The sequence below is a fragment of the Tasmannia lanceolata genome, unplaced genomic scaffold (assembly GCF_043159265.1).
Source record: "Tasmannia lanceolata isolate RefF3 unplaced genomic scaffold, GAP_Taslan_0.1 ptg000024l, whole genome shotgun sequence".
NCBI classification, from domain to species: Eukaryota; Viridiplantae; Streptophyta; class Magnoliopsida; order Canellales; family Winteraceae; genus Tasmannia; species Tasmannia lanceolata.
The window spans coordinates 1,862,830-1,889,935 of NW_027518701.1; the positions used below are offsets into that span (position 1 = coordinate 1,862,830).

The following is a 27,106-nucleotide window of genomic DNA, read 5'->3' on the forward strand; positions in this document are numbered from 1 at the left end:
AGGCATTTGCGAAAACCCCTCAAAACCCTACGCTTCCACAACTCAAAACCTTGTTTGTTTTTTTATCTCTAAAAAATCACGAACATGGCGACTTCGGTGTTGCTTAGAGCTCTAAGACGCCCAGATCTCACTTCTTCTCTATCCGCTTACAAATCCGTAAGTTCTTAAATTCTTGATTCCGCTCTCATATTTGTTGTGTTTCTGTACCGATCTTCTAGGGTTTATCAAAATTTGTTGAATAATTTGGCGAGTTGCTATGATTGTTGATTGGGAAATGAATGAATGTTGGGAAATCTGGTTGTTTTTATGTGAAAATCGTAAGGATCGTTTTTGTAGAAACTGATATGATTGTTTTTCTTTTATAAATCTCAATTTTCTTTGTATAAGTCGGCATATATTAATCATTTTATCAGAGTGTAATTTAAAGATAATGAGACATTCTTCTAAATGTGCAAAGTATCCGTGTCAATCACGTCTCGGATTCCAATACTTTAGGATTTATGGTGACACTCCTAGGTCACTTTTATTTGTTTTTAATTCTAGTACCGCAACTTTATAATTATCGCATGTTTTGAGTTTTATCCATCCTAATAGTAAATTTTTTATGTGAAATTAAAACATTATTTATACTTAACCTATTAATATTACTTGCTATAATTAAAATTTGACAATTGATTAAAATATTTTGTTGAAACCATGAAATTTTCTTTTTGAGGTTTGTTGAATCCGACACTCGATACCCATGTCAGATTCCGACACTCGTAGCCATACCGATGCAACATAGATTTTTCTCTAATTTTAGTAAACTTACAATTTACAAATAGGTTGAGGTTTCCAGGCGGTAGCATGCTCCTAGTTGGCTTGTGTTTATATGTATATTGAATGTTAAGGATTTGTTACTTTACTTGGTAGCCTTTTTTTGTTTCCATCGTATTTGAGACTCACTTGGAAAATGATTTTTTATTCAACATATCTTTGCTTTATTCAGCTGTTGTGATTTTAAGAACATGGAAATTATAGTCCATGGAAATATAGCTTACGGAACATTAGAATGATTTCTTTCTTCTTTGTTTTCCCGTTGTTATGCCAGACTATCGGTCAATTTAACTTGTATAATTTGACTTTGTTCCATTCGACCATTAAATTAAGAGTAATGACCTTAATTAGTTTGGTAGATTGGTTTGTAGTTCGCAGTGGGTCTTATAACAAATTTGGTACCAAGTATTTTGCCCCATGCTAAATTTCATGGTTGTCCTTAATGATAACTCTATGCTTCCGTTAGAAGATATTGAAGGACACAAATTGGTCCGTTACCCTGTTCTTCTGAGGGAGGGATGATGGATTGACTTCTAAAGCTCCTAAGGGATAGGCAAGACAAGATATCAGGTGGGTTCTCCGTCCTTTGTATCTTGGGATCCGGTGATGACACATAAATAGTATAGGTTGAAATTAGGCCACCAGAGCTTCAAGAAATTCAATCATCGAAATATACAAAACTTGACACAAATATTGTACAATGATCTAGACTGTTAAGGCACTCTTCTCACACCATTGATGGAATATATGCTTGAATCTCTCAAGATCCACAAGAAATCTTATCGTAATAGCTGGCACCAAGGCAACAATCTGACCCTTAGTGATTCATGTTTCTGCCGTTGATTTCATTTGCCTCAATCCCTTTATGGCCACCCAGTGAGAATATACATTACATCACGAAGGTTGTGAGGTGCTCGGTAGATATCTATCTCTACCTGATTCCTCCAATGCCATTTCCACTTAATCACTCTGGACATGCCATTTAAGCTCCCACTTGCCGCCTTCGACTCTTTCCATACAGGCACCAAGCTACTTGAGACTACCTCTTCATCTTCATCAAGCATGACCTCCATTGAAGGCCCCAAAATCGGTAATTTCATGATTACATGGACATTTTTAGCTGCCAGCATCCTCTCCAGAGCTTCAAGAAATTCAATCATCGAAATATACAAAACTTGACACAAATATTGTTCAATGATCTAGACTGTTAAGGCACTCTTCTCACACCATTGATGGAACATATGCGTGAATCCCTCAAGGTCCACAAGAATGCTTATCGTAATAGCTGGCACCAAGGCAACAATCTGACCCTTAGTGATTCATGTTTCTGCCTTTGATTTCATTTGCTGCAATCCCTTTGTGGCCACCCAGTGAGAATATACATTGATTTGAAAGCCACTACATCACGAAGGTTGTGAGGTGCTCGGCAGATATCTATCCCTACCTTATTCCTCCGATGCCATTTCTACTTGGTCCCTCTGGAGTCTGTACATGCCATTTAAGCTTCCACTGGCCGCCTTTGACTCTTTCCATACAGGCATGGAGCTACTTGAGACTGCCTTTTCATCGTCGTCAAGCATGACCTCCATTGAAGGCTCCAAAATCAGCAATTCCACGATTACATGGACATTTTCAGCTGCCAGCATCCTCTCCGGTCATGGTAATACAAAAGTGGCACTACGTGGCTTAAAAATGCTCATAAGTAGCACCAAATCTCTAACGTCTCGGTTAATATAAGTTCCCGCGATCTTTATTAGCACAACATTCTGGATTCGAAATGCTCTTCCACTGCCTTATTAGCCAGAAGAAGTTCTCAACATGCAGGATATTCTTGTGCAAGTTCAGACCAACTACAACAAATCATGGTAGGCAATGAGCACTTTCTCGTAGGATTGGTGGTTGGTCTAGTTTCTATCTATCCTTCCTTTGTACCAACTGGGAACTCAGAGACCAACATAGCCTATCTGTCCCTTTGGGAGCTGTAGTAGTGAGACCATCATCCCCAAAAATTTGGAATTCGATCAGATATATGCCCCATACCTTTATCCCTCTATCCCAACGCCTCATCCTGTCCTTACTTTCCATCCAAGAAAAACATATTGGAACACCTTTTTTTTTCATTGATGTGCAATTTTCAGTATTTAATCTCTATAGTTCCACGTTGTTACATTTGACCATTATATTAAGAGTGAAACTTGATTAATTTTGTCGGCCGATTTGCAGCTCGGGATTTATCCAAACTCAGGTGTAGGTTTCCTCTCCAAACGAACCCAACTTGAATGCCTAATATTTTACTGCCTTTGCTTGTACAAGGATAATGCCTAATATTGTATGTGAAGTAGGCACACCTGAGCAAAGAATAACAAAAGAAGATATGGGAGTTGGGGGTAATCGTCCACTACCCCAAGTGACTTTTCCTTAATAGAAAAACTGAAGTTGAAGGAATAATCGTCTACTTACAATTCATCCTACCATTTGTTTTTTGAAATGGCAAATTGAATTCATTAAGAAAGAAGAGGGCCGAGATGGACCCCCCCAAAGAATACAAAGAGACAATACAAATACAAAGATAACCCATTTCAAAAAACAAAAACAAATACAAAGATAACAAGAAGACTCTTAAGGAGGAAGTCAAACCACTCTAACTCCAAACGGCTAACCCCACCCCTAGCCAAAGAGTCCTCTTCCCCATTAGCAAATCTCCTCACATGATTAAAGCTAATAGAAGAACCCGAGATTAGATCGTCTATTTCATCAAAAATAGAAGAAAATCTCCAAGGTGGCAACACCGATCCACGCAACCATCTAATCACATTAAGTGCATCACCCTTCACTATAATACAATCCATACTCTATCAAGCCTTTTGATACCTTGATATACCGCTTTCACGTCAAATACTCTAGAATTTCTCTCTTTCCAAATCACCCACCAAGTCGCAAGAAGGCAAATACTCCACAACAGTTCGCCTTTCTTTTTCCACGGCACAAAGACCCAATGATGCATCAATTCTGAAATAGTAAATGGAAAAACCCAACAAATACCAAATCTCTGAGATATGAAACTTCATATTTGACGGGAAAAGAGCAATGCATGAAGAGATGACCCACATAATCACCATCTTCCAAGCATAGGGGGCAATGGTCAACAAGCATCATACCACGATTCCGAAGAAAGTTAATCGCTTGAATCTGATCTCAACATTCCGCCCACCCGAAGAAAGGAACTGTAGGCGGGCAAGGAATTTTCCATACCTTGGCTGAGATAGAGGATGCACGGCAAGGCACTAAGAGAAAATAGAAGGATTTAACAGAAAAATACTAGAGAATTCCGCAGTCCATACTCTCTTATCCAACCCATTCCTCTTAATATAGCACCCATCTAAAAGCTTAAGAAAAAAGAATACAATCCAACTCCCTGTCAAAGAAATTTCTCTTTTAAACCTAGGAGACCAATCTAAGCTACCCTGGCTGCGAACAAAGCAGTCACTGACAAAAGCCTCTTTCTCAGAAGCAACAACATATAAATCTGGGAACAATTTAATAACAGGCTCACAAGCACACCACACATCACTCCAAAATTTAATACATTCCCCATAATAGACCCGAAATTTAATACTCCTGTTAAAAATGTGAGGCATTTTCAATATATCGCGCCACACGGTCAATCCATGTTTATTAAAAAGGTTGTTTGATTCCCACTCCCCCGGTTTGCAACCATATTTACTCCCAATCACCTTTACCCACAAATGCGATTGTTCCTCCCCAAACCTTCATAACCACTTTCCCAACAGGGCGTGGTTAAATTCTTTCACACTTCTAATATACCTAAACCACCATTCTTAGTAGGAAGACATAATTTTTTCCAGTTCACCAAGGAAATACCCTTCTTCTCTTCAGTGCCTCCTCATGAGAATCTCCGCTGTATTTGATCAATACGAAGTATTACACTGACAGGGTGTTTAAAAAGAGACAAAATATTATGGGAATATTGTCCAAGACCGCCTTAACCAAAACAAGTCTTCCCCCGCTAGAGACAAGATTCCTTTTCCAAGTCCCCAATCTCCTTTCTATTCTTTCAATGACAGGATCCCACAAATCTTTATTTGGTCTTCCTACCCTCAGAGGAAGGCCCAAGTAGGTAGAGGGCAGACAATCTAACTGACAACCTAAGATCCCCGCCAGATCAAGAGCCTTGGCCTTAGGGATGTTTAGGGCATACAACCTAGACTTGCTGAAATTAGATCTCTGCCTAGTAATCAGCTCATAACATCTAAGGGAAGATTTCAAATTCATCAGTTGATTCACAGCCGTTGCACGAAAAAGAAGGGTATCATTTTCAAATTGAAGATGAGACACTTCTACTTGATCATTCCCAATTTTAAAACCATTGAATAATCCCATCCCAATCCCTCTAGAGATCAATCTACTTAGGGTCTCAGCCATGATGACAAAAAGGAAGGGGGATAGAGGATCTTCCTGCCTAAGTCCTCGCTATGACTTAAAAAATTCTTTAGGGGACCCATTAATCAGAATTGAGAACCAGGCAGAAGATACACAACTCTCCATCCATGCTCTCCACCGACTCCTAAATCCCATTCTTCCAAGCAAGTAATCCAAACAATCCCATTCCACCCTATCATAGGCCTTTTCCAATTTGCACAATTCATCCTACTATTTGTAGGGGGTTGCTAAATTTTCTCCATGTGAGAGATCTCCTTCCATTAAAATTTCGTAGGGGGGAGTATTTCCTATGAAATAGGTGTTTTGGAGAAGCATGGGGCTTCTTCACAAACTCCTCTCTCTCTCTCTCTTAGATATTTCCCATGAAGATATTATAGTTGCCTAGCATACTAGGAGCTACATCTATTCAAATAAAAAAAGCAAACTAGGAACTACTCATGTACACTTTGTTAGGTATAGTGTAGCCCTCGCTTTTAGGAATTCAAATCCTATAAAATAAGATCTTAAATCATTCCCTGAATGAGGTTGGCGTGTATGTCCTCCCTGTAAATAGGTGTATGGGATGTCCCTTCCTACAAAAAAGGCGCATGGGAGTTCCCCTTGTCTAGGTGAATATATTCCAAGTATTTTCACACCAATAGAAAATCTCTACATGAGGTGTCATCCATATCTTCTCGACTTCCACCTCTTTCGTATAGGTCATGGGTTCAGGACTAGCCTGTGAGACTGATGCCTCTTTTGCGTACACCAATTGTGACACCATCGACATGATGTTCGTCATCTGGCTCTCGATCTCGGAAAGTTTTTGATCAACTCGATGATCCTCCGCCGGATCTCTTCGGTCCACGGGCGCAAGTACCTTGGATTCAATGAATGAGCCAAGCAATGAAGCGAAGTGTTGCTCTTGTTCCAACGATCAAAAAGAATTTCTTGCACCACTTCATAAAAGCTAGACTCTTCTTCTTTTCTCTTTACTTCCTTCCTATAGATTGCCGTCTTCACTTTCTCAATCATCGTGTTCCACATATCATAAACCAAATGAAGACAAGGCTTATCCGTGTCACACTCTCTTAGCATGTCATACATAGGAGATGTAAAAGAGAGTATGTAATCGATATAATCCCACCAAATGTCATCCAACACCTTCTCTTTCACAAACTTTGCTTTTCCTACATCATCATCTCGATAGCAATTCCATTTGTCACTAATCACCATCGATTATAGACCTTGTAGACCTTGCTTTAAGAGTTTAAATCGCTTAAGCATCACAATAACACTCGCAAAGCGAGTCTCGGCAACGGAAAGCAACTTCAAACTATTGAAGTCGTTGAATATGGCCAATCTCATCGAATGATTCATGATGAAATTCTTCACTAGCATGACATCTCCCGCAATATCCGAGATCCAACCACATTCTCTATAGACAATTTGATTTACTTCCACATTCTTTGCCGCACAAATGTTCTTCAAAGCAAGATTGAGTGTGTGCACCACACACGGGGTCCAAAATATGGAAGGAAATTGAGCTTCAACAAGTTGTCCGGCCGCCTTGCAATTTGGAGCATTATCGGTAACTACCTGGACAACCTTATCATGTCCAACCTCATTAATGACTTCCTTCAATAAGTTAGCAATGAAATGCTTGTCTTTTGTCTCCCTCGAACAATCTATCGCCTTAAGAAACATAGCTCTACCTTCCGATACCGCCATGAAGTTAATGAGAGGCCTCCTCTGTGAGTCGCTCTATCCATCACTAACAATGCTCACGCCTTTCTCCCTCCACGTGTCTCTAATAGGTTGCAACAACCTATCAATATTAGCCCTCTCTCTTTGAAGTAGAGTTGTCCTAAGCAAGTTGTACCCCGGAGGCAAATAATCCGAAAGTGCATTATTGGTGGTAAAAGTGTAGGAAATAGCATAGTATGGGTTTCTTGCTAGGTGAAAGGGCAAGCCACCGGAGTAAAACATCCTAGCAATCTCGGCATGTAGTTGATCACGGGCCACAATGTTGAAAGCTTTTTCAAGTGCACTCACATTTCCAATTGTCTTTCTCTTCTTCAAATCATAACTTGGAGCCACAAACATACTTGTGCAACCCAATGATCCAGTACTCGACGATGGCGGCAATGGCACTTTCTTGGGAGTATTTTGCTTCATAATCTCCTTGGCCTCTTCCTCCATCCTTTGCATAGCAACTAGATCACTCGTCTTCACTTTAGGACATGCTCTGATTCCTTGTCCGGCTATCTTTAATAAGTGTGCCCTAACCCTTGTGTACGAGCTACTAAAATTCTTCTGACAATAATTGCACTGCCACTTCACATTCCCTCCACCTTTAGGATCTTTATCAAATCTCGACACATGCTTCCACAAAGGCTTCGAGACATCTTCATCGGTAGAAGGTGTCACACTAGCACCGGATGAAGACATTCTTAAATCTATTAAAAGAACAATGAACAGATTATTGGAATAAAATATACAACAAATTATTGAATAGATATATAATAAAATATCTATTCAATGAACAATGAACAGACTATCACAGTATAAAAATATCAAATGAACAGGGCCTAAATGTGAGCTCCAAACAGATTATTGGACTCAAAATTAAACAAAATTTTGAATCCAATAATCAGTTTTGGACTCTCAACAGGTATTACACCCCAAAAATAGATTATTGCACCCAAAAAACAAATAGACAAACAATTAGTTTTGAATCCAATAGATTATTGCACCAAAAATAGCATTTACGCCCTGTTTGTTTCGGATTTTGAGAACATATTGTGAGTCCGAAGCTGATTCTTGGACTCAAAATTAGACTCAATAGATTGTGAGTCCAAAAATCTACTTTGGACTCACAATCTGTCCTCAAAATCCAAAAGAAAGAGGGCCCAATAATCTGTTTTTGGACTCAAAATCGATTTACAAAATCCCCAAAAAAACAGATTCACAAAATCCCCAAAAAAAAAGAGAGACAGAGATACAGAGAGAGAGAGAGAGAGAGAGAGGCTGAGAGAGAGAGAGAGAGAGAGAGAGAGAGAGAGAGGTCGAGAGAGAGAGAGAGTCATGGAGAGAGATGGAAACAGAGAGAGAGGCTGAGAGAGAGAGAGAGAGTAACAGAGAGAGGCTGAGAGAGAGAGACGGAGAGAGAGAGAGGCTGAGAGAGAGAGACGGAGAGAGAGAGACGGAGACAGAGAGAGAGAATCATAGAGAGAGAGAGAGGTGAGAGGGAGTGAGGATTACCGTTAAGGTTTGCCGGAGGGGAGGGAGCTCGCCGGAGTGGAGGAAATCTCGTCGGAGAAGAGGGTTTAGGGTTTGAGAGAGGGAGAGAAATGATCGGGGTTTTTCCCCTTTATTTGTTTTTATAAACACCCCCCCCCCCCATATGTTATAACCACACCCCTTAAGTTGCTAAAACAGCCCCCTTTTCTTAAAAAACCCACCAAACGTGTCGGGTACGCGTGGGTGCGCACCCGACACGTACCCAGACTTAAAACTTGGGTTTTTTTTTTTTTAAATATAGGGTGCGTACCCGGTACGTACCCGGGGCGTACCCGAATGTACCCGCACCCCATACGTGTGGGGTACGGGTACGGGACCCCCGGAAGAGTACCCGTGCTTCAGAGCTAGGGTTTTTCCCTGTATTAGTTTTATTGTATGGTATGTTTTTACCCCGTATTAAATGCCAGGAAGTAATGATAACTCCACGATTCAGTTATTAGATAGTGAAGGACATAAATTGGTCTTTGGCCCACATAAATAAGAAGACTATTGTTTGTTAATATTGTTGGCTATTAGCTCATGTTAAATGAATTTGTGGAAATTCAAAATGCCTAAACAAAATTTCATATCTAAATGTTTATTTCAAAATAAAAATTGGGGATGAAGTGTTGTTGTGAAGAATGACAATGAGGATATGAAGGTTTTTAGGTCAGGATACTACAAATCAACAGCAAGAGCTAGTGGTTGGTGCCTTTAATTCTTTTCGTCAATGGAGATAACCATGATTTGTGGAGCATTGAGATCGTGATCGATGAATCATTGTAGTTATGTTCGCGAAGTTTGGAGTTTGATTTTGATGAGATTCGGTATTCCGTGGGTCTTTCCGTACTCTACTGAACAAGTTCTTGAAAGCTGGGATTTTGTTCCTTGGAAGAAAAAAGGCAAGGTTCTTTGGAAAATTTGTTTATTGGCAGTCTGGTGGTCCATTTGGAAAGAGCGTAACGAGAGAATCTTTAATGGAAAGGCAAAATCTTCCTATGGTCTATATTTGAAGATTATTGCCCTGGCTATTCTCTGGGCGAAAAGTTCTCATCTTTTCTGTGCGGTTTTTGCCTATGATTTGTGAGAGGGTTGGCATATCATATGCAATGAGGTGTCGTTTAAATCAAAGGTGATTCAAAAGTGGGCTCTTCCTCCCGTTGGTCTTTTCAAGCTAAATTTTGATGGTGCTTCTTTTGGGAATCCGGGTGCAGCTGGAATTGGTGGTCTTCTTAGGAATGATAGAGGTGAAGTGATTTGGGCTTTTTCCGGTCCAATCGGTATAAGCGATTCTTCTGATGCGGAAGTAAAAGCGGCTTTTTCCGGAATATTACATTTAGATAATCTCATCCTGGACAAGGTGATAGTAGAAGGGGACTCGACAAATGTGGTAAAGTGGCTTTCGGGTTCTGCTCCGCCGCCATGGAGATTTCTCAGTATTATGGATGAGATCTCTGATTATGTTTCTGATTCGGCTGCAGTTTTCACTCATATTCCGAGATCGGCAAATGGAGAATCTGATTCCCTCGACAAATCTAGAGTTAGCAGGGCTAGTTTAGAGTGGTTTGATTATCTCCCTCCGTAAATTGTACTTTCTTTTTCCTTTTCTTTGTATTTTGTGAACCTTCTCGGTTCTTTCTATCAATATATTAATATTTCAAAAAAAAATAAAAATTTATTTGGTCTGGCTTGAAAGGGACCTCCTAGTCTATATATGTCCAGATGCTCAGAATGCCAAAGCATAAATAGTGAGTGACTATCATTGAAAAGAGAGATGGCAATGAATCAATTGTAAGCTTATATGGTTTGGTTTGAAATGGACCTTTCATTCTATTTGTCCAGATGTGGAGAGATCCAAAAAGGAAATAATGAATATCAATAACAAGCATTGTTAAAAAAAGAAAAATAACAACCATTGTTAACATCAATGCACTTTTGATAATAGTTTTTGGTATCTTCGTAACATGAGAATCAAAGGTCATGACTATCTTCTTACAAGAATATGAAGATATGATCAAGTTAAATTCAATTTATTAACAAAAAAAGATGTAGTGTGAATTGTACTTGTGGTTTTAATTTTCTATTAAAACCGTCGTGAAATGACTAGTGTTTATGTTTCTATCCTCACCGAAATGCATACTGAAATCGAAACGCACATTGAAGCCAAAAATTGTAAGTTTATTAGTGGTATACCATACCAGTATGTGTTATATAATTATATTTATATGAAATGTGGTTTATGTCTTATGTATAAATACTTGTATCAAATACGAGTGAAATGTAGTATTAGTATTTACTGAATTATCATACATGCATGACAATGCATCCAACTGGGTATTCAATTTTATACCATTATGGGTGGTGCTTTTGCTTATATGACGATTTTGTAGTCTGTATTTGTGCTCATTCTAACAGTCCATGAAGTTTCATCTTAAATGTCCATCATTTGCATATGTTTTCATATGTTTCTATGATTTTACAGAATTTCTTCCGAAATTTTCATCCGAAACTGACATGTTTTTGTGAAGGTTTTAACTTTGGTCGGACCCACATCGACCCAACTCAAAATACTCTGGGTCGGGTTAAAAAATCATGGGTCTTGGGTTGGGTCTGTTTTCAAGTTGAAAAACCTGGCCAAATCTTAGGTCGGGTCGGGTTTAAAGAAAAAAAACCCTGACCCAACTCTTATAGCCGTACTTTAAAATTCTTAATTATCTCTTGAATAACATGATAAGTATGTGTTTGGCAATGTTCAACAGAAACGTTTTAAATGTTTTTTTTTTCCGATTTTAAGATCATAAAGTTCTAAGAATCATGTTTGGCATATAAACTGGAATCTTTTTTCTTCACTTTTTTTTCTTTCTAGAAACATTTAGAAAGAAACACAATATAGTCATTTCCCTCTCAGAACAGAAACGACGGATCGTTTTATCTGGATAACTATATGACATCTTTCTAAATACCCCTACCCCTTTCGTCAGTCTCGCATGTCTCTCTCTTAAAAGAAATAAAAAACAGAACACTGTCGGCCGATTCCCGATTTCCGACCGCCGACCGCTTGTCATCCCCTGTCAGCTCTCATCTACCCCCCTCTCTCTCTCTCTCTATTGCTGCTCTCCTCTTCAATATCTCTCTGTGCAATGGTCGCTCCTTCTGGTCACAACTAGCCTCTTGTCCAAGCCCGTCCAGCTTCTCACGACGATTAAACAAAAGGTGCTTCCAGAAAAAGAAACTACCCGGGGGTTTTATTTTTCATTGTGTGAGAAAAATGGGCTTGGTTTTCCTCATTTGGTGTTGACTTTGGCATCTTACTGTAGTTTTAGGCTAGAAATTTGTTGGGCATATCCTAGAGTTAGTATTTTTTTTATGCTTAGGGTTGATTTGGGGGTGAGATAGGTTGTTTCATAAGTGCATTTGGGATTTTGTGGCGGTTTCACGAGGGAAGAATTTTGGGGCTGACCGAAAGATTTTAGATTGAGTTGTTGTTAGCTTTCAGCAGTTGATTTCAGTGGAGAAATTTCCAACTTAGTTTCTCTGTGTGTCGTTCTCTCTCTCTCTCTCTCTCTCTCTCTCTCTCTCAGATTGAATCGTGTCCTTCATAGCTTCTTCAATGTTGTTTTGGGTTTGCTCGATCTGAACTACTGGGGACTCTGGCCAGAGGTTCTGAAATTTTCAATTCTATTATTGTGATGAGATCAACCCTGAGCTACCGAGGACTCTGGTCATGTTGGATTCCAGTGGAAACAGTCCAAAGCATACTACATAGAGTGTCCAGGAAACGTCTTCTACAGATGATATCTATTTTTATTCCATGCCATATGTTTGTAGGAATGCCTCAGACATATGACATATTAAGAGTATTTCGTTTGCCTGCTTTCAGGCAATTCCTCACAGCAGGCATTAGTACTTGAGTGGTAAATTCTTATCTCATGCCTTTCTTGGGAGCTCTTATAGCAGATGCATATTGTGGAAGATATTTAACTACTTGCCGTTTTCGGTTAGGGAAGCTTGGGATCGAATCTCCGACCCATTGAGCTAGAGGCTCAATCCCTACTTGCCTATATGTATTGAATAAGTGATAATCTCTCTCTCTCTCTCTCTCTCCAACCATGCTTTGTTTGACAGTCGTGAATAAGAATTTTGTCATATCATGGGTTGTGTTCACTGTAAATCTTTAATAGAAATTGGAAACAGAAATATAAAACAAGGATGCTCAATGTTAATTTGAGTTTCCTAGTCTTGAGCTAGAACATAAGTTAGGTTTAAAGATGCAAACAGTATATGTTTTTTTTTTTTTTGAAATGGCGAAAATATATCATTAAAAGAAGAGACAGGACCGAGATGGACCACACCCGAATATACAGGAATAAAAAAAGAAAGAAAAATTACAAAATAATTCTCACGGAGGGAGAAAATCAAACCACTCCAAGTCCGAGCGACTAACTCCACCCCTAGCAAACCATCCGCCTCCCCATTAGCGGACCTCCGCACATGATTAAACATGATACTCGAACCCTAGATTAAATCTTCTACTTCATAAAAAATAGAAGAAAATCTCCATGGAGGCAACACCGCCCTACTTAACCACCGAATCACATTGAGTGAATCACCCTCCACAATAGTTTTATCCATGCTCTCTCAATCCTGTTGATACCTTGATAAGCCGCCTTCACTTCAGTCTCCGAAGCATCACATATCCCCAGAGGGCCAGAATAGGCCTACACAACTCCACCACAATCATTACGAAACACATCTCCAAACCCGGCGGTCCCGGGTTTCCAAGACTCGAACCATCAAAATTCATTTTAAGCATTCCACAAGAAGGCGGCTCCCACCGTTGAGCAATCCCAGGCCTATTATCCCCTACTAAAACAAACTTCCCTAGACCCCTCCCATAGGTCAAAGGCTGATACAAAACGGAAAGACGAATGACATCTTGCCCAAGTTATCGAATAGTGCAATAATTTTTATGTAAAGCCAATACGGAGATTTGGATATCCCCTCAAAAACTCTAGAGTTTCTCTCTTTCCAAATCACTCACCACGTCGCAAGCAAACAAATATTCTATAATATTTTTCCTTTCTTCCTCCAAGGCACAAAACCCCATTGATTTACCAAATTCGGAATAGATGATGGAAAGACCCAAGCTATACCAAACCTCGAAAATATGAAGCTCCATAGCTGACGAGTGAAGGAGCAACGCATGAAAAGATGACCCACAGATTCCCCATCCTTCAAGCATAGGGGGCAATGGTCAATGAGCAACATACCATGCTTTCGTAGAAAGTTAATCGTTTGAATCCGATCGCGACATACTGCCCGACCGAAGATACAAACTCTAGGGGGGCATTGAAATTTCCATACCTTGGCTGAGATAGAGGATACACCACCAGGCACCAAGATAAAATACAAAGATTTGACAGAGAAGATATCCGAAGATTCTGCAGTCCATATTCTTTTATCCACACCTTTCCTCTTAATGTAACACCCATCAAGAAGCTTAAGAAAACGGGATGCCGACTCCCTATCAAAGAAATTCCTCCTGAAGACCGGGGACCATACAAGAACACCCCTAATGCGGTCAAAACAAACACCAACAAAAGCCTCTTTATCAGAAGCTGCTCTATAAACATCCAGGAACAATTCCAAGAGCTAGGGCCAAAGAGAAGTCGTATTTGCATCAATCAGTTAGGGCCAAAGACAAGTCTTATTTGCATCAATTGGCTTCCCCGTTTGAAAACAAATATGAAGAACGATACATGCATTAGATTTACAAAATAAAAAATTAGTGTACTCATCGTCAAGCCCAATTCCTCTTTCCCTTTTTATTTTTGTTTATACAGTGCTCGCGAGTCTATTTCTTGTTTACATCTTCAATTTTCCCTAATTTCATATCTAGATTCATTCATTTTTTTTTTAATACACTTGTCGGCTTCCAGCCAAACCCAGGCTTACCCTTTAAAAAAAGTTCAGCCTCAACAACTTTTTTCATATGCATTTCCATAAATCTTCTTATTCATTGCCACGCTCTGGTAAATTTGGAAGCTAGATTTCTCAGTTTTGTGACTTTGTTAGCCCCCATCATCTCCCTTTGTCAGCTAAGGTTTTGTAACTTTGTCGCCCCCTAATATGGAGAAAAGCGAAGTAAGCTGCGGATTTCCTCTTAGGAAACACATTTTCCTTGCAAAGGGGAGAATATTGCCCTCTTCCCTTCGTGATTTTGGACTCAAAGACTCTAATGGAACCCAATACCAAAGATTGTAACTCTGTATTTTTATTAATATTCTGGTAGGGGTCTTGCCAAAGCCCAACTTACCCATAAGAAAAAAACCCTTTTCGCCTTCCTTCATCACCCCTCAAGAAAGAAAAGAGTTTGCCACTATCATTCTTCGCCGCCTTTTTTCTCCCTCCTCTCTTGCTTTTTTTCTTTTCTTACAGCTGTGAAACCCTAACCCCTTAAAGCCTTATTGGTAGCTAGCACTTTTAAAGTTAATCCATGTTCAGATACTCACTGTAATACTCACTGTAATAACTATTTGACAACATACATTCTTTCAATTTAGTAAATTAGAAGTTCATAGTTCCCCCCTTTTCACTCTTTTTTGTTGTTTTTATGACCTACTTGAGTTGGCTGAGTCACATGAGTATATTGGAGCCAAGCCAGCTCGGATTTCCCGTGTGTGCGTTTTGGCCTGCATCCATGTGTTGAAACATTGATTGATCTTAGTAAAGAGTTGGCAGTTGGCACCCTCCTTCGGACATATCCAAAAAATTGCCACTTGCATGGCGGATACCTTGGTGAGAGGTGTAGATCGGCTAGGACTTTGCATTGGATATGTGACGTAGAGTAGGCGTGGCCCGTGTGGCAGCGGAAGCTCCGATACCATATGACGTTGAGTAGGTATAGGAGAAGCTTTACTAAGGATTAAAGGAGGAATAAAAAGGAAAAGGGGAGGAAAAGACTCGTAAATTGGAAGGAAAGGGTTGTGAAAAATGTTGAAAAGGGAATGTGAAAGTGTTGAAGGGGCAGTTGAAAATGGCACTTGAAGCTAAAGTATCCTCTTTAATGGAGGAAGGTGTTTGTGTAGGGAATCCTATGGGTGAGCTAAAGTATGTTCATTAAGGTGGAAGGGGTGTATCATGGAATTCTTGAATTGGTTTTAAGAATCGTTCCGGGGGTGGTTAAAAGATATCAATAATTGGTTATGGTGGTTGAGCAAGAATGGAAACAGAAGGGTTGTTGGTTGATTGCTGGATTTCAAGAATCAAGAAGATGAAGGGTGGTGGGTTTTTTTTTTGAATGGTACAAAAAATGGTTATGAGGTTAAAGATAACAAGAAATGGTTGCCATTTATTGGAAGAAAAAATGGTTTGCAGGTTAAAGATAACAAAGATGATGAGATTCTATTATGAAGGGAAGTATGTTTGATGATTAAAGAAAATCAAGAAGATGAAGGGTGGCTGGTTTTTTTTTTGAATGGTACAAAAAATGGTTGGGAGGTTAAAGATAAAAAGAAATGGTTGCCATTTATTGGAAGAAAAAATGGTTGGGAGGTTAAAGATAACATAGATGATGAGATTCTATTATGAAGGGAAGTATGTTTGATGATTAAAGAAAATCAAGAAACATGGTGTAATTCGGTTATGGCAAGAAAGGAAGCAATAAAGAGAATTCAGGCTTGATCAGTTAAAGAAGAGGGGAGTTTCAGTGAGGTTTGGGTTGGTCAAAGATAAGAAATATGCTATGATTTCTGTACACGGATGCGGAGTGTCGGACATTGCAAACCCCCTAACTTTAGAAACGGGGACACAGCGAAAATAGAAAGTATATGTTATCATGATTTGTGGATATGGATTCGTGTGTCCAGTTTGGACATGGATACGAGTTGTCTAAATGAGGTAAACACAATATTCAATAAAAAAACAGAATGTCACACTTGACACGGTGCAAAAACATGTCCACACACCCACATTAAGTCTAACACTTACAGCAATACAAGTAAAACTGTCCAAAGGAGTGTCTACACGTGTGGACACTCGTGTCGTGTAGGACACGGCAGGACACGTGAGTCGGCAATAAATTCGAAGTGTCGGTCAAATGATAGAAATATGTAGGGACTTACGGGTAATAGAAAAGGGGATGAAGGGCTGGTTTTGAGGTGATGTTTACGGGCTGGTTTGTAACAGCTTTTGGGGCTAGTTCACGTCAACAACAATTGGATAATAATGCTGTGGTTGGGGGCGGTCTAAAGCTATGTGGTGCAGATCGTAGGGCAATAAGTGGCATATTTGCCCATTAGGATTTCTAGGCATTTATTTTCCATGTTATTTAGTTTTTAAGCTTTTATTTTCCATGTTATTTAGAATTATGAAGTTTAGCCTTTTAGGAATTCTTATTTTAGTAGATTTCTATCTTTTAGGTTGTTAATTGCCTATTTATAGGCCTCTTTATAGCTTTATTGTGAATTTTGATGATTATTGAATAAAGATTGATGTCTCTCCCCTCTACAGGTTTCTTCTCCTCCCTCTAATTTCTTCTCTTCTTCTCTCAGATTCCTTCTTCTATTCTCTTCTAATCTTCTACTTCTCTTCTTCTATTCTTCCCTCTCTTCTCCTCTTCTTCTAATCTTCTTCTACTTCTCTCCTCTTTCTTCTCTTCTCCCACTCTTTCTCTCCTATTTCTTATATTTCTCTTCCCGGTCCTACATCACTATGTGATGCAGATATTAGGATCTATTTGCGTATTATTTACTTTCTCGTATTTTTATTTCCATGTTATTTAGAATTAGGAAGTTTAGTGTTTTAGGAATTCTTATTTTAGTAGGTTTCTATCTTTTAGGTTGTTAATTGCCTATTTATAGGCCTCTTTACAGCTTGTTTTGTAACTTTGATGATTATTGATATTAAAGGGTGTCAATTTTGGCTCGGGCTCGGAAGCTTGCTCGAGCTCGGCTCGAAAAAAGCTCGGCTCGAATCCTTAACGAGCTGAGCCGAGCCGGCTCGCCAGGCTCGTTAAGCTTAACGAGCTGAGCCCGATTTAGGCCAGGCTCGGCTCGTTAAGAATTTAATATATTTAAATATATATATTATATATTAATATATACATTAAAAGGGTTGTCCAGGGAGTGAAAGGGGGGGGGCAAAATATGTCACTTCATTTTTGGAACCCCATTTGTTACTAGGACCACCCCCCATAGTGTAAAAAAAGTAGTCAAATTACACTAGTAGGGCTGTCCAGGGAAGATGAGGGGTGTGAACTTCATATAACCCGAGCTCGGTAAGGCTCGCGAGCCTGGTTCGAGCCCGAGCCGAGCTTTTGAGCTTAACGAGCTGAGCCGAGTTTTTGAACTTAACGAGCCGAGCTGAGCCTGGCCAGGCTCGGCTCGGCTCGTTTACACCCCTGTTGATATTGAATAAAGATTCTTTTCTCTCTAATTCTGGTTTTCTTCTTCTCTCTTCTGATTTCTTCTCTTCTCTCCCTAAATTCGTCTATTCTTCTGGTTATTTTCGTCTTTTCTTCCCCTATTCTTCTAATTCTCTCCCCTTTCGTCTATTTCTCTCCCATTTCCTCAATTTTTCTTCACGGTGCTGCATCAATTTGGTATCAAAGCAAATGATCCAAGTTGCAGAAATTAATCTCGAAACTCCTTCAAGGTATGCCACCATATTTCCGCTTAACCCTTGTTTCTTTCACCCCTTTCAGCCCATTGGTGACAAGCCCAAAACAGCCCTCTTCCAACTGATTTTACGCCACTGTTCATCCGTGACCTAGAACTTCAACCCTAGTCCCTATTTCCTCTTCGGTAAACACACAGTCATTTCATCCATAAGCCCTTGATTTTCAATCTCAGCAGCCCTTTCCCAAGTTACTTCAGTCCATGATTTCAGCCTTTTGAAAACCATCGTGTGTCCTATAATTTAAGCCACCAAGAACCTTCAGCCGTATTACCGATCTGATCATCTTTGGCCCTACTTGGTCCCATCCTTGCAGCCACCTACCTCCAGCCTTGAAAAACCTACCTTTATCCCCCTCTCTTTGTGAGCCGACCACATCAAACCAGAAACCGCCACTTCTGGGGTGACCTTGCTGTTGTTGGTCTTCCTATTGCCGTGCTTGATCAGGAAAGTAACTCTTATTGTTTCCATAAAATTGAGGAAAGTAAATCAGCGAGTTAACAAAAGGAGGAAGTCTCTTTATTTGGTAGCTTTTATTTGGTATCTTGTATATATCCGGTGAAGGTGGGTCACACAGGTAAGTCTTTTTTTTAATATTTTAGACAACTTTATTGGACTTGCCCAGCAAGTTATTATCACAAAATACAAAAAAGGCAACTCACGTGTCCTCCACTCCTCCTAAGTCAAGATACATAAAGTTAGAAACAAAAAGGGTGTCTCTTTAATAGTAACATATAGAAAAGGGGTAACTTGCTAGAGAAGCAATATTTAAAAAAGGCAAGTTATCTCAACTTTATTCTCATTCTTAGCAGTAATTGTTATCCAAGTGGTATGTTACGTGTCCAACACCCACTAAATGCTTTTTAATTAGAGTCTTTCTAATTCGGTTCAATGTCCAACACCCTATTCTTTCTATTAACTCTAGATTCTCTACACATACCCCCTACTTCCTCTAGGCACCCCTTTCTCATTTAAGGTACACTATTTAACCCCTTCTATTTTACCTTTAGACACCCCCTCAAAAAAAACAACAACAAAGAAAACAGAAAAAGAACCTTTTCTCACACTCTTTCTCTCTCCTCATTTGGGCAATTTCTGCTTAAAATTGGCCCTCGACTTCAACACGAAAGTTGTTCGTGACAACTTTTAGAGCGCATCCAGCCTATTTTCAGCAGCGGACAACAGTCTTCAGCACAGTTTCAGGACTCATCTCAGCCATTGATCGCGCCCCTTCTTTCGATCATCAGTTTTCACTCGTCTGATTTCAGATCCGCAACAGACGTTGTGCTTATTTCAACATGCCAGATAGATCATACAGTTGATTTCAATTTTTGACGCTGATCCCAATGGCTCCACCATATGTTCCATATTTTAACGGCTACGACGATCAATATTTCGAAGGCCGCACTCACTATAGTTATTATGAGAATGCATGTTTGCGGTGGATCAATGCTCTTGAGGATATCATGAGTACTACGGTTATGATCACCGAGCTACCGTCTACCGAGCCAGTGAAACTGTACGACGACAAGCCCAGAGGTTATGGATACGTCGAATCACGGACCGTCATCGCAGTTCTCTATTTTGTCAATGGGAGAATGTCCGTGATGAGTTTATGGGTATTTATGCAATAATAGCATATCGGTATGAAAAACAATTGATGCGTGAAGCAGTTGCTCGACGAGAAGAAGCTGCTCGTTGTGAACGAAAAGCCGCAGCCCGACGTGCACGAGTCGACGAAATTGCAGCAGCCACTAGATTTCAAGAGCGTCACATGCGTGAGTCGGATTTGCAGAGCCACTTCACTACTTCTTCCCCCGTACCACTTGTTGATGATATTCTTACGGAGCCCGATGCTAGTATTGATGAGATCATCGATGTTGAGCCTTTGATTCCATCAGATTCAGATTTAGAATCTGAGATGGACGATCCAGAGCCAGAGACTCCGTTGCTTTCTGAGGATGACGATTCCGGGATTTCTGCCGCACCGATTGCCGAGCATCCAGCGAGCCATCTTTTAATCTTCTGAGGCAAATATTGTGGCAGATCCACGTGAGGCTGATCCATTGCTTGAGTCCGAGCCGAGTGATTAGATCGTTGAGACATTACCAGAGCATACACAGCACGAGCTGATCATTGCTATCTCCAGGAGATGCACCAATCAAGATGATTATGGAGGTTGAGCCCGCCGATTTCAGTACACATGATGACCATCTTGATGCTGATCATGGATTGATACTGCCCATAGCTGTTTTGCCGATCCAGGAGGAGTACGTTGCGATCTTTCCAGCTAGTTTACTTCTCCAGCGCAGATTCTGTTCGCATGAGTCTACATGGACACTTTCTTCCCTCTTCTTCTGCCAACCTTGCAGATGCTTCTCCGGATTGTCTCGAGCGTTAGACATCATGATTGCCTCCGTCGGACTACGCGTTCTATTACTTCAGTGGATTTTTTACATCTTTGACTCAGGTGGACTAGAACTTGAAGGCGAGTTCTTTTTCAAGCGGGGGAGAATGATGCATATATTAAGATCTATTTCCGTATTATTTACTTTCTCGTATTTTTATTTCCATGTTATTAGTTTCTATGATTTTATTTAGAATTGAGAAGTTTATTGTTTTAGGAATTCTTATTTTAGTAGGTTTCTATCTTTTAGGTTGTTAATTGCCTATTTATAGGCCTCTTTACAGCTTATTTTGTAACTTTGATGATTATTGATATTGAATAAAGATTCTTCTAACCATTCAAAAAAATAAAAATAAAGATTTTTCTTCCTCTAATTCTGGTTTTCTTCTTCTCTTCTCTCCCTATATTCGTCTATTCTTCTGGTTATTTTCGTCTTTTCTTCCCTTATTCTTCTAATTTTCTCCCCTTTCGTCTATTTCTCTCCCCCTTCCTCAATTTTTCTTCACGGTGCTGCATAACTATGTCACAAATGTCGTTCTCGGGAATTTCTCGGCAAGGGAAAATCTCGGGATATATTAGTTTTTATTATTTGTTTTTGGGTTTTTATTGGGAAATTAATGGTAAAAATAAAATTATTTAAAAATATTAAATTTAAGAAAAAAATATAAAATAAAAATATCTTAAAAATATTGGGATAATCTCGTGATATTATCGGGATATTTTATGATAAAAACGGAAATATCGCTATATTTTTAAAATCTTGGGATTTTGTCGTTTTATCAAAATCTCGTGATAAAAACGCTATATTTTGAAAATATCGGAGATATTTGTGACATAGGTATAAAGGACTGGCTGTCAACTAACTTGGAGCATGTTGTTTTTTAGGACTCTCGAAGCATGCTGATCAATGTGGGTTGTTGATCTTTTAGGACTCTTGAATTAGGCAAACTTAAAAAAATTAGGCAAACTTAAAAAAATCCCAAAAATATTTAATAAAGAAAATAAAGCTAATTTAGGACTCTTGAAGCATGCTGATCAATGTGGGTTGTTGATCTTTTCCCTGTTCTGATCTACGGGCGATCTGGGACGATCGGTGCACAAGGTATTCCTTCGCTATAGTCTTGAGATTGAGATTAGTCGTCGATCTGGGGAGTTGGTTTGGCAATCTAATGGTCCGTAGTAGTCCGATCATGGATGTGATGTGCTCTGCCTTCGAACGGCGTAGATGCACACCTGCATCAATATGCATTCCCTCTTAGTAGTTGTTTGACTTGTTATTGTTTGTGTCGGTCATCTCATCCCCAGGCCTTTTTATTTTTAATGCTGTATTCTTTTTTGCTCTATGTTTCAAAAAGTACATAAAATCAAATAAGTTATTCAGAAATTTTATATAAATTAAATAAGGTGTTCAGCAACTTTATATAAATTAGGAGTTATCTCATATGATTTTATGGTCTGATTTCAATCTTCAGAATATTGCTGTGCACGGTTTTGATGAGGTACTTTCCATCATTTTCTTTTCAGCTCAGATACCTTTGCTAAAATTAAGAGAATCCCTAACAGTTACTCCAATTATTGTTTGGATTCCTCTTCTAAAACTGATGTGAAGATACTATTGAGAGTGAACATATAATTGTGCAAATCACCCCAATAAAGCTTGTCTTCTTTATCGTGGATTGCTCATGCAGGTGACTAGCAGTGCAAGGATGCCATGGGCTTCTCCTTTGGGCCACAAATTGGCAAGTTTGACAAGACCATTTAGGTACATGTTGATCAAAATATTCTATTCTGCTTTGCCTTGTGACTGCTTTTCGAACTCTTAAAAATCCCCATGTTTCTTTCTTATCTGAGAACAATGATTTTCCAAATATTTTGATCCAGCTCAAAACCTGCGGGCAATGATGTTATTGGGATTGATTTGGGTACCACAAACTCATGTGTGTCAGTAATGGAAGGAAAGGTTAGTTGTCTGACATCTGATGTCGTTATTTGTCACAGTATTACTACTAATAAGTCTAATATTATATGCAGAGTGCAAAAGTAATTGAGAATTCTGAGGGAGCCCGGACCACACCATCTGTGGTTGCCTTCAACCAGAAGGGAGAACTGCTTGTGGGAACTCCGGCAAAGCGCCAGGCTGTCACCAACCCAACAAACACAGTTTTTGGGACAAAGCGTCTGATTGGAAGGCGTTTTGAGGACCCACAAACACAGAAAGAAATGAAAATGGTTCCCTACAAGATCGTCAAGGCTCCCAACGGAGATGCATGGGTTGAAGCTAATGGACAAAAATATTCACCGAGCCAGATTGGTGCCTTTATTTTGACAAAGATGAAAGAAACTGCTGAGTCTTATCTTGGAAAGTCTGTTTCAAAAGCTGTAATTACTGTTCCGGCATATTTCAATGACGCTCAGAGACAGGCAACAAAGGACGCAGGGAGGATTGCAGGTTTGGATGTGCAGCGAATCATCAATGAGCCAACTGCCGCTGCACTTTCTTATGGGTTGAATAACAAGGAGGGCCTTATAGCTGTGTTTGATCTTGGTGGTGGAACTTTTGATGTCTCAATCCTAGAAATCTCCAATGGGGTCTTTGAAGTAAGCATTTTACTTGTTCTTATTAAAACTGTTCATACATCCCTATGTCCCAAATATCTCCGGTATTTTCAAAATATCGCGTTTTTATCCTGACATTTTGATAAAATGATAAAATCCTGAGGTTTAAAAAAATGTAGCGATAGTTTCATTTTTATCATACCATATCACGATAATATCTTGATATTTTTATGATTTTTTATTTTATATTTTTTCTTAAATTTTATATATTTATATATTTTAAAATAATTTTTTTATTGTTTTTCCCTATATAGACCTGAAAAAAATAAAAAACTTTAATATATCCTCAGATTTCCCTTGCCGAGAAATTCCCGTGAACGATGTTTCTGACATAGATACATCCTTAATCTGGATGAAACCTCTCACCTAATTACATCTCCTGCAGGTTAAAGCGACCAATGGTGACACTTTCTTGGGTGGTGAGGATTTTGATAATGCCCTGTTGGAGTTTTTAGTGAGTGAGTTCAAGAGAACTGAGGCGATTGATCTTTCAAAGGACAAACTGGCACTCCAAAGGCTTCGGGAAGCAGCCGAGAAAGCTAAGATTGAACTCTCTTCTACAACCCAAACAGAGATCAACCTGCCATTTATAACTGCTGATGCATCAGGAGCAAAACATTTGAATATCACTCTGACAAGATCAAAGTTTGAGACTTTGGTGAACAACTTGATTGAGAGGACTAGAAATCCATGTAAGAGCTGTTTGAAGGATGCTGGCATATCTCTCAAGGAAGTGGATGAGGTTCTTCTTGTCGGGGGGATGACCCGAGTTCCGAAAGTTCAAGAAATTGTTGCTGAGATCTTCGGTAAGAGTCCAAGCAAAGGAGTGAATCCGGATGAGGCTGTTGCGATGGGAGCTGCAATCCAGGGTGGCATTCTCCGTGGAGACGTTAAGGAGTTGCTTCTTTTGGATGTCACTCCTCTTTCACTCGGTATCGAGACTCTGGGAGGTATCTTCACCAGGTTGATCAACAGGAACACGACCATTCCCACAAAGAAGAGTCAGGTTAGTCCACAGTTTCAACCAAAAGTAAAAGGCTATGATCCAGATTTTCACTTGCACACCACATTTTCTTTCCGTCACCTGATTGTACGGTGATGAGATGTGTGGCTTTCTAACTTATTCCATACCCCTGCTGAAAAAAAGGACTGTGCTTGGTGTGTGAGTGAAACCTTGGATTTTTCCTCTTCAAGAAGAAAAACGTTGTTTAATTATTTGAAAAATATAAGTTCATAACTGGTTATAGAACTGACTACTCATCATCATATTACCCTCATTTGACCAAAGTACCCATGTTTCTCTTTAATTGCATTATTACCTATTTAATATTAGAGGAATGATCCATTGTAATCACTTGCACAAAAAAATCCAGTTGTTGCCAAGGATGCAGATCATCATCACCTGAAACTGTCCCACATTTAGAAAACAAATCACTTGCACAGAAAGTTTTGATGCAATGGGTTACGGAATCAATTATTATTTATGAAGTTGTTTCATCTCCTTCACGACTAAATGCTTCGCCCGAAATCAGCCTTTCACTTTTTGTGAAGGGCTGGGATTAATCTCACTAAAAACATGTTTTTTAATCCAAGCCCTTCACGAAGAAGTGAAAGGCTGATTTCTGGGTGAAGCGCTTAGTCACAACACGATGTGCAACATGGTGAAACAATCTCTATTATTTATGGTATTTGCTAGGGACCATCACAAAAGGCATTTCCCGGACCGGCTGTTGCATGAGAGCAGCCACATAGGCTTACTTTTTGTCTTATTCATTTAGTTCATCCTATGTGGCTGTTCTCTCATGCAACAGCCGGTACGTGAAATGGCTTTTGTGATAGTCCCTAGCAAATCCCATTATTCATATAGCAAGATATGTCGGTGCGTGAAATGCCTTTTGCGATAGTCCCTAGCAAATCCCATTATTCATATAGCAAGATATGTCGGTACGTGAAATGCCTTTTGCGATAGTCCCTAGCAAATCCCATTATTCATATAGCAAGATATGTTTAGCTTGAGGTGAATGGAAATGAGGCATCTGGTTTCAAGATGACTTCAAATAGTTCTATGGCTACAGAGAATCACAGTTGGTGAGTTGAGTTGCCGTGCCAGTATTGTTTGTATTAAAGAATGGAACTGATATTTCCATCCCCTTTCCTATCTTTTCCACCCTCTTCAGTTTCCTTTTCTTTGAAAATAACTTCATTTTCTGAGAAAAGACAACCAAGAAATATCATTTCCCGTAAAGAATTCTCACAGGCATTATCATCATTATTAGAAATTATGAGGTATCAAATGAATCATTGGCACTATTTATATGATTATAGATTTCATAACTAAATGCAGACCCTTTGTTGGCTTTGATTATCGTTGCTTTTTAACCTGTTATTTAATTTTTATCCCTGATATCCATGTCTATGATCAGGTATTCTCAACTGCAGCCGACAACCAGACTCAAGTCGGTGTTCGGGTACTCCAAGGTGAGCGTGAAATGGCATCTGACAACAAGCTCCTAGGTGAGTTTGAGCTCGTGGGCATTCCACCCGCACCCAGAGGTCTCCCCCAAATTGAGGTCACATTCGACATTGACGCCAATGGAATCGTGACCGTGTCGGCCAAAGACAAGTCCACCGGAAAAGAGCAACAGATCACAATCCGGTCATCCGGAGGACTCTCCGAGGACGAGATCGAGAAGATGGTTAGGGAGGCTGAATTGCACTCACAGAGAGACCAGGAGAGGAAAGCTCTGATTGATATCAAGAACAGTGCTGACACTACAATCTACAGCATAGAGAAGAGCTTGGGTGAATACAGGGAGAAGATTCCGGCAGAGGTTGCATCTGAAATTGAGTCGGCAGTGGTCGATCTAAGGACGGCCATGGCCGGAGAGAATGTTGAAGAGATCAAGGCTAAGCTCGATGCCGCAAATAAAGCTGTTTCGAAGATTGGGCAGCATATGTCGGGGAGTGGGTCCGGTGGGTCGGCCTCTGGTGGGTCCCAGGGTGGTGACCAACCCCCAGAAGCAGACTATGAAGAGGTGAAGAAGTAGAAGGCTGACAAGTGATATGGTCCTTAAAGAGTGATTCGTGGGAATTTGGAAGTTGATATCCTAATTGTCTTAATTTGTTAAATGTTACAGTGTAAGATTTGAAGTTTTGTACTTAAATCTTTTTGAAGTTTTAGTAGAACCTTAGCTCTGAGAATTCTACAGATTTTATGAAACTCTTTTGAGAGATGGAAGTGCATAAAGGTAATCAGAGAGACATGGGAAACAAAGCCAGTTTCTTGAGTGGCCCCTGTTGACATCTTTTTGGTTGAGAAGACATTACCATATTTTTGTCTTTTAATTTCCTTCTTTAAGCTTTTTTGAATTCTTAATATTCGGCCAGGAGTTTCTCTCCTCAGCTCCTACTAAAGCGTCTCTGAAAATCAGCGAAAAAAAAAATCAGCCATTCACTCTCTTTTATTTTTTTGGTAAATGGTTGTGACTAATCCTAATAAAAATTATTAACCTCAGCCAAAAAGCTGATTTTTTTTTTCAGGTGAGAGGAGGTTAAACAGCTTTGTTTATGTAATGGGAAGTGATCCCTCCTCACCTCTTGTCTTACTTTTAAATGACTGCTTTGAACCTCTTTTTTGTCTGTGTCTATTATCAATAACAATCTAAACAAGAACAAGTGAAAATGTTGAGAATGGGGGTTTGGCTATATTATTTCCTCAGGGCCCTATTTGGATAGCAAGTTTCTTTTGGCTATGGACATTTTTTTTTGAGAGGGGGAGAGACTTTTTCTTTCCATAATTTAGAGGGGAAATAATATGGTTATGATTAATTTAGTGGGATATTATCATAAATTTAGGAGGAGGTCTAAACT

At 39.5% G+C, this 27,106-nt stretch overlaps 1 protein-coding gene across 1 annotated transcript; it reads left to right on the forward strand.

The window, feature by feature from the left end:
* On the forward strand, positions 1 to 26,581 carry LOC143857341 (heat shock 70 kDa protein, mitochondrial-like). Its single transcript, XM_077367773.1, has 6 exons — positions 1 to 156; positions 22,309 to 22,382; positions 22,502 to 22,580; positions 22,652 to 23,218; positions 23,622 to 24,242; positions 25,660 to 26,581. The coding sequence occupies exons 1-6, from the start codon at positions 85 to 87 to the stop codon at positions 26,281 to 26,283; spliced, it is 2,037 nt and encodes a 678-aa protein (XP_077223888.1). The 5' UTR covers positions 1 to 84; the 3' UTR covers positions 26,284 to 26,581.
* The last annotated feature ends 525 nt before the right edge of the window (positions 26,582 to 27,106 follow it).

Bases quoted from the DNA above. Each gene is read 5' to 3' on its own strand.
- LOC143857341 (XM_077367773.1), top strand. From the start codon at position 85: ATGGCGACTTCGGTGTTGCTTAGAGCTCTAAGACGCCCAGATCTCACT. The intron at 157-22,308 runs GTAAGTTCTTAA...TTGCTCATGCAG, and splicing joins CTCTATCCGCTTACAAATCC to GTGACTAGCAGTGCAAGGAT. The intron at 24,243-25,659 runs GTTAGTCCACAG...GTCTATGATCAG, and splicing joins TTCCCACAAAGAAGAGTCAG to GTATTCTCAACTGCAGCCGA.